We start from the raw sequence: 7,690 nt of genomic DNA, 5'->3' as shown, positions 1-7,690 counted from the left end.
TCTCATTTTCTACATTGTGAGCAACCGTCTTGGCTAGTGTCAATGGGACAACTCTCAAAACTTATCTATCAAGGAGTTTCTATTCAAGTTCATCCATCTTCTCTGGTTTCTCACTCAAAGGAACATGAAGCTTCTTTCTATAGAGATAATCTTCAATTTGCATCCTCTAGAAGACATAATTTTTCCCATCGAATCTTCCAATCACATGTCCTAAACTGTTCTCGCTTGCCATCGTTTCCAATGCTTAGATCTAGACTAGAAGCTCTGATACCAATTGCTAGGATTTGTATCTCCCTATTCCGACCTACTTGAAATGATCTGTAAAAAACTCAAGAAATAAGAACACAAGATGACACGTATTTATAGTGGTTCACTCAAATTGAGCTACGTCCACTTCAGTCGTCACAGATTTCACTATGAAGAAGAAGAAGGAATACAAAGTTTTTGTCTCACACTTTATCTCTATATGATTTTGTCTCATTCATGTAAACCCTTAATAATCACATATTTATAGGGTAAACATTCAGGTAATAAAACATAAATAACTCTTGGTCAGGTCCAAGACCAAGCCCAAAACCAAATATAAATTCAATAAACTCTAATCAACAACAATAGAGTTTATTATAAGTGTAGGTTCCATAACTCAACAAATAAGTATCCCTTTATTAAGTTAGATAGAAATGTAACCTTACATTAAATGATGTTGCTCTTAGTGGGGAGCAAAGTTATGATTCCTTCTTCGCGTGATATCTTACGTTGACAAGATATGAATTCCCTTAAGGTTGATAATTGTTACGTATTATTTGTGGAGATTGCCCCATATGAATTCTTATGAAAGAAGTTGTGAGATTCTAAATTCCCTTCAAAATCTCATTTTTTAACTGATTTTCTCAAAGTTAATACAAAATTTGGAAATTTTTCTTTGAGAATATCTTCTTCCCAACTAACATCCTCATCATTTGAATAAGACCAATGAATCAAATATTACCCAAAACTAGCATTTTCTTTCCACGGCATTCTTTCATCTATAATTGCTTTAGGACAAGCACCCTAATCCTATTGTAGAATGAGGACATGTAGTTGGGCTATATAATCTCCGATTTTTTTCTTCAATGGTGAATTATGTATAACATTCTTCATTTTATCTATATGTGAAAAATCCAATTTTTAAGTTACATTTCTACTTTTGCAATAATACAAAAAGGATTATAGAACTTTGAACTTAAGTTGTGAGTTTTACCTTGAATGGACAATTGTCGATATGGCTGTAATTTCACCATATACCCAATCCTCACCTAAGAATTCACAATCAACTCTCTTTTGTTGATCTGTTATTTCATGATGTGTTCATGATGTGTTGTGCTCTTTGAAAGTGAAATTAAAGTAGATTAATAGCCTATTCTTTATCAAAAAGACTTATATCTAACCTTGTTAGTAAAATTAAAATTATTGTAAGAAAATAATTGAAATTTTAATGAAAGATAATCGTGTTTGAAAATTTTAATTCTAATTACCCCACATTAAATGTCCATTCACTTCGTATGAAAAATAATCGTGTTTGCAAAATTTAATTCTAATTACCCAACATTAAATGTTCATTCACTTCAATTGCATAAAGTTGGTCATTTATGTATAGAGAATTTCATTTTAAGATAGAATAATAAACAAAGTTTACTTCATTTGCTTTACCAATGTTCTTATAAGAACTTTGGTTGAATATTTTTTGTTACGTATTTTACATACAAAGTGAATCTTGATATTGAGGATGAAGTATGAGTTAATATGTTTGTGATTTTTGAATGAATCTTTTAAAATATAATTAATTTGGATATTTCAAATTTGTTTAACACTTAAACTTGAATCCTAATAAGTCACCTCTCAAAGTTAAATTTTATCAAACCTCCATAATTTTTTAGTTTCAATAAGTTGAATACCTTTGATGTGTATGTCAAATGCTCCTAACCTAAATAATATTATAGAATTATTATTCCACTTCAATTTAAGATATTTTATAAATTTTAATTCACGGTTCATTATTGACAATTGAACTAAGTATTTGAGCTTGTACTTCTTATTATAATATAACATTCTCATCCCATTATTTTTTTTAGAGATGATTTTAATTTTACATATAATATCATTCAACAAAAGAATTGAAATTTAAAAAAAAAAAAATACAAGTTAACATATTGGAATTGGAGCACCGTTCCACTCCTTCAAACATTCCAGCAAGGGGTCAATGATCTCTCCCCTGGACATGGCCGAGAACACCTTATCGAATTCCTCTCCAGGCGACCGCACTTTCTCTCCTGTCAACAATTCAGTCCCCACTTCTTCCCTCACGAACTTGTACAACGGATAAGACCTGCACTCTTTGATCCTGTTTGGAATTGTCGCCTTCCCTTCATCGAACGCGGCTCTGGCACTCTCCACTTCCTTCGGCAAAAGGGCCTCCAGTTCTTCTTCGAAAGCTGCGATCTTCTGAAAGATTGAGCTGTTCAGATTCTTCTCTGCTTCCCCATTCTTAAGGGCGTTCTCAACAAGAACTCCCCTAAGTTTCTGCATCAATGGGTACATCGAGCTGCAAGGATCGTCGATGTAAGCAAACACATATTCGCGGTCTACAACTCTCAGTAGATCTTTCACGCAAAATCTCGATGGGTGAAGCTCACAGTTCGTTCCCATGGTCAGGACACGTTTGGCAACCTGTCCAACCGTGTTCTTGACTACGCTCTTCATGTTTTCTTCCAGGTGCCTCAAGTCAATAGCCTGGCAAAGTGCCACCAAGAAAGTGGTGGACATGAGCTTCAAGATATCAATGGCCTCAGCAGTTTTTCGCGACGAAATCAGACCGAGAGAATTGACATCTTGATTGTGTTGTTCTGCGCTCTGAACGTGGTTTGTCACCGGGTTTCCCAAAAACTGGAGCTCCGAGCAGTATGATGCCATGGCGATCTCGGCCCCCTTGAAACCGTAATCCAAGCTAGGATTTCGCCCACCAGTGAGATTAGAAGGCAGCCCGTTGTTGTAAAAGTCATTCACAAGCTCAGAGAATTGTGCAAACATCAACTTTCCAATTGCTGCAATAGCCAACCTGGTATTATCCATCGATACACCAATCGGGGTGCCCTGGAAGTTTCCACCGTGCAAGGCCATGTTCCTGGAGACGTCGATCAATGGGTTGTCGTTCACCGAGTTGATCTCCCTCTCGATAGACTTGGTAGAGGACCGGATGACCTCAATCTGAGGGCCGAGCCATTGCGGGGATGTCCTAAGAGCATACCTGTCCTGTTTTGGCTTTTGTAAAGGATCCGTATCATGTAACTTCTCGGCAGCCTTAACATACGAGCTCCCTTTCAAAATATGCTCCATGATAGCCGCGGCCTCGATCTGGCCAGGGTGGTGTTTCAATTTATGCGTCAAGTGATCTGTAAACTCTGGCTTTCCTTGCATCACTTCAGCGAAAATTGCTGAGAGAACTTCAGCCAAAAGGGCTAATATGTTAGCATCAAACAGCACAATTGAAGCCAATCCAGAGCCAACTGCCGTTCCATTGACCAAAGCAAGGCCTTCCTTGGGTTGAAGCTCAAAAAAGCCACCCTCGACTCCGGCCATGCGAAAAGCCTGCTCGGGGTTCAGGGGCTCCCCATTGGGCCCAACTGCCTTTGAATTTGGTCGACCCGTGAGGAGCCCTGCGATGTAGGAGAGGGGGACGAGATCTCCGGAGGCGGTGATCGTGCCTCGAAGTGGGAGGCATGGGGTAATGTTGATGTTTAAGAACTTAGTGATGGCTTCGAGGATTTCAAATCTGATACCGGAATATCCTTGGAGGAGAGTGTTGATCCTAACCAGCATGGCTGCCCTTGTCGTGGATTGGGGAAGTGTATGACATCTCTCTGTTCCATTACCAAAGATTCCGGCATTCAGAAACCTAATAAGTTCTTTTTGAAGAGCGCCGCCTTGTTTGGTTCGTCTGTGGGAGGTGGCGCCAAAGCCCGTGGTTACACCGTAGCTGTCGGTCCCTTTATTCATGCTATCCATAACCCAATCGCTGCTAGCCTTTACACCAGCCCTGGCGGACTCTGCTAGCTCCACTTGAACAGTATTAATACTACCAGCAGCAGTTGCAACTGCCGCCACCTGAGAAATGGTGAGGGTTTCTCCCCCGAGTTTAACCGCAGGGTTCCTGAATTCGGCCACCATTTTCTTAACTTCATCCCAATGGCTACCCTTGAGCGCCTCCGCGGCAACCCCCCAGTTCAAAGGATCATTCAGACAGAATCCCTCGTTTTGGTGATTATTAATATTGCTACCCATTTGATGTTTCTTGGTGGAGTGAAAGCCTAGGGTCTTGTGGGTATCTTATGAAAGATGATTCTGTAATGAAAGGAGGTTAAAGTAAGAGAGTGGAAATTGAAGTTGAATTTCCTGAGAAAATTTGTGGTAAAAGGATTGGCTTATATAGATGATTGGTGGTAGTAGGTGTGTATGTATGTTAGTTGAAAAGAAAGATGGGCCGTTGATGAAGTGAAATGGAGGGCTGTGATATGACAGCATGTTATGGTTGACTGGTCTTTCTTAGGGTTTGAAGTTGTTGAAGGAAGGAAGTAGTGAGGTGCGGTTGGTGAGTATGGAAATTTGTTTAAATAATTTAAATTAAATTGTTTGCTTGGCATTATGTAATAATTTCATTACAAATATACTTATAATCAACAACCCTTAAATAAATAAATTAAGTTAGATAACTTTATATTTAAAATTTAAATTTAATAAAAGTAAAATAAATATAATTTAATTGATTAATGAAGTGATTTGATATAGATATTTTTTTTTTAAATATGGTAATTTTGAAAAGTTTGAGTTTCGTTTTTAAATTTTTTTAAATGGTATTAATATATAACGATAATGTTTTGTGAAAACAACTTTTAATATAAAAATGAGCTGGAGTATTTTTTTGATAATTTATTTTCCGTATTATTTTGATATCATTTGTTTTAATAGTTTTTAGAAAATACATATAAAGTCCATAATGTTTTGTATTATTAATATTTATTTAGTTTATTGTATTATCACAATTTATATGGCTTGTCGCTTTATTTTATGTTGAAAGCAAAACATGTGTTCACATTTTCATGTTTAATGCACACGTATAAATGGTCAATTTTAAAGTTTTTATTATAATCATCATTGTTTTGAGTGGGTAAGCTCCTATCCTACTTTAAAAATTAATCCACCTTATAATTAAAGTATTAATAGACCTCACCCAACATGTAATGCATTGGACCTTTTTTTTTTTATTTGATGTTAATGATTATAGTAATGTTTTGCAAATGTAGGTAGAGAAATAACGACTATATCCACCCAACCCAAATGTGTTGTTATATATTAACAAAATGATTTTTTAAATAATAATATTTTGTTTGTTGACTGAGTTTTCATGATTTTGCATCCAACTTATTTTTTTACTTTTACAAAAGTAGTCATAGCCATGATTAGATATCAACTTTGTTTAAAAGTTAAACAGACTTAGTCACACATATTTTATTATTTCATTGCAGGTTTGTTTGAAAATTTTAGTTCGTTATATATGGATAAAAGTTGGAATCAAATTGATGATGTTTGATTCCATGGTTATGAAACATATATATTTAGATATGTCAAAAATTTACTTAACACAAATAATGGTTATTTTTTCTTTAATCTTCTATGAATAAAAGTTATGAAAAAATTAGAAATAAAATGTTGACTCATTGAATAATAAGTTTAATATTTATAAAGAATTTAATGCACCCCTATTTAAAATCTATTTAAAACGTTTAATTCAATTTATTTGAGAAATTGTGAGTTAACAAATATATTAGAATTAGATAATCAAATAAATATAATTGTGTCTTATATAAATTAATTTGAATATTGTCCTTTTTAAAGAGAATTAGATAATCAAATAAATAAAAAATGAGAAGGTCATTACTTTTTTATTAATATATTAAAAAAATACTATAGAATGATTTGAGGGTGATTTAATATTTGTAAATTTATAAAAATTTTGCTTTATGTTTTATTTTATTTTTTTAATTTACAAAGAGAACACGATAGTTTATAGTAACTATTCATTACACCATTTTAATTTAATATTATTTTTTACTGAGAAGAATTTATAAATTTGAATCTATTATCCTTGATTAAATATAATTATTGTAAGTGTTAATAGAATTTGCTAACAATTGCTTAGAACAAATAACAACCAACAACAAATTATTTGTTTAATGTGAAAAGAAGTAGTCTTGGTAATTTAATTGGTGGGATCCTTTTTATTATAAGAAATAAATTCTTGAATAAACCTTATTGACCATTTTTCAAGGAATCATAAAACTCTTTCTTACCCACTTTCTTAGAAAATGCCTCGCCTCTTGATTGATTATGAACACACTTTGTTGTTGAGTTGAGACCCAAAAGAAATTATATAAATTATATTTTAAAATATTATATTAGTAAATTTATGAGTAAAAAAACATAGTTTTCATAGAAGTTAATCTATATAGAGATGAGGTATTCAATTATTAGCATATAATTTACTAACATTAGTTCACGTTGCAATAAAGTCTTTATTCAACTATATGTTGCTTAATTGAATTGTATTTACAATTTGGGGATTAGGAGAGATATATTGGATCTTACTTTAAAACTTTTGAAATATTTCTTAAATTTTTTAAAAGTTTGTAACAAAGTTATTCCAAAAAAGTAATTAATAATAAAAAAGAAAAAAAAAATCACGATGAACAACTATCCCTCCCACCACCAAAAAAAAAATAACACTTTAAGATGTTAAAATAAAATCTAAACATTATTTATATATATATATATATATATATATATATATATATATATATATATATATATATATATATATATATATATATATATATATATATTGATATTGAAAGATGTTAGATGTATTGTTATTTGCAAGTGTAAAGATATAAATAAATTATATATATGTATATATATATATAAATATTTTAAATAAAAATAATATTATTCAAATTTTTAAATTTGTTTCATTTGTAAAATTAAATTAAATTTAAATTTATTATTTATTTATATTAAATACATGAAGTATATAAAGTTTAAAAAACATTTAAAATAAAAATATAATGCATGTGGACTAATCATATAATTAACAACTTAGGTGGAAAGAAAAATAATTTTAAAAAAAATTATAAAATAATGAATTTTGAATTAAATTAACAATCAAATTAAAGTTTTACTTTGGTCTAATATTTTTTATTATAATATATTTATTTGAAAATAAAAATATAAAAAAATTATCTAACTGATTAATTTAAATTTTTTATATTTATAATAATTTTAATTATTTAATAACCAAATTTAGTATGAATTAACCTTTAACTAAAATAGAAAAATAAATAAATTGAATATAATTAAAAAATTGTTTAAAAATAATTTTATTAATATAATAGATAATTTGAAAAATATAAAATATTTAAAATTAATATTAATTATAAGAATATGTGATAATAAAATTGTTATAGATAATGTTTTAATTTGTTTTTTTATAATAATAAATTTTTAGAATAGATAATTGAATAAATATTAAAAAATAATTAAATAAAAAAATATTGTATGATTTTCTAATTTGTTTTTTTCTAATAATAAATTATTAAAAACT

At 30.8% G+C, this 7,690-nt stretch overlaps 1 protein-coding gene across 1 annotated transcript; it reads right to left on the bottom strand.

Annotated features, from left to right (window-relative positions):
* Positions 1-2,036: 2,036 nt before the first annotated feature.
* LOC124937648 (phenylalanine ammonia-lyase-like) lies at positions 2,037-4,368 on the bottom strand. The gene has a single exon (XM_047477945.1). The coding sequence runs from the start codon at positions 4,315-4,317 to the stop codon at positions 2,182-2,184; it is 2,136 nt and encodes a 711-aa protein (XP_047333901.1). The 5' UTR covers positions 4,318-4,368; the 3' UTR covers positions 2,037-2,181.
* Positions 4,369-7,690: the final 3,322 nt, after the last annotated feature.

The sequence above is a fragment of the Impatiens glandulifera genome, chromosome 5 (genome assembly GCF_907164915.1).
Source record: "Impatiens glandulifera chromosome 5, dImpGla2.1, whole genome shotgun sequence".
NCBI lineage: Eukaryota > Viridiplantae > Streptophyta > Magnoliopsida > Ericales > Balsaminaceae > Impatiens > Impatiens glandulifera.
Note: the sequence above shows the minus strand (reverse complement) of the source record. Positions and strands in the feature narration are given on the sequence as shown.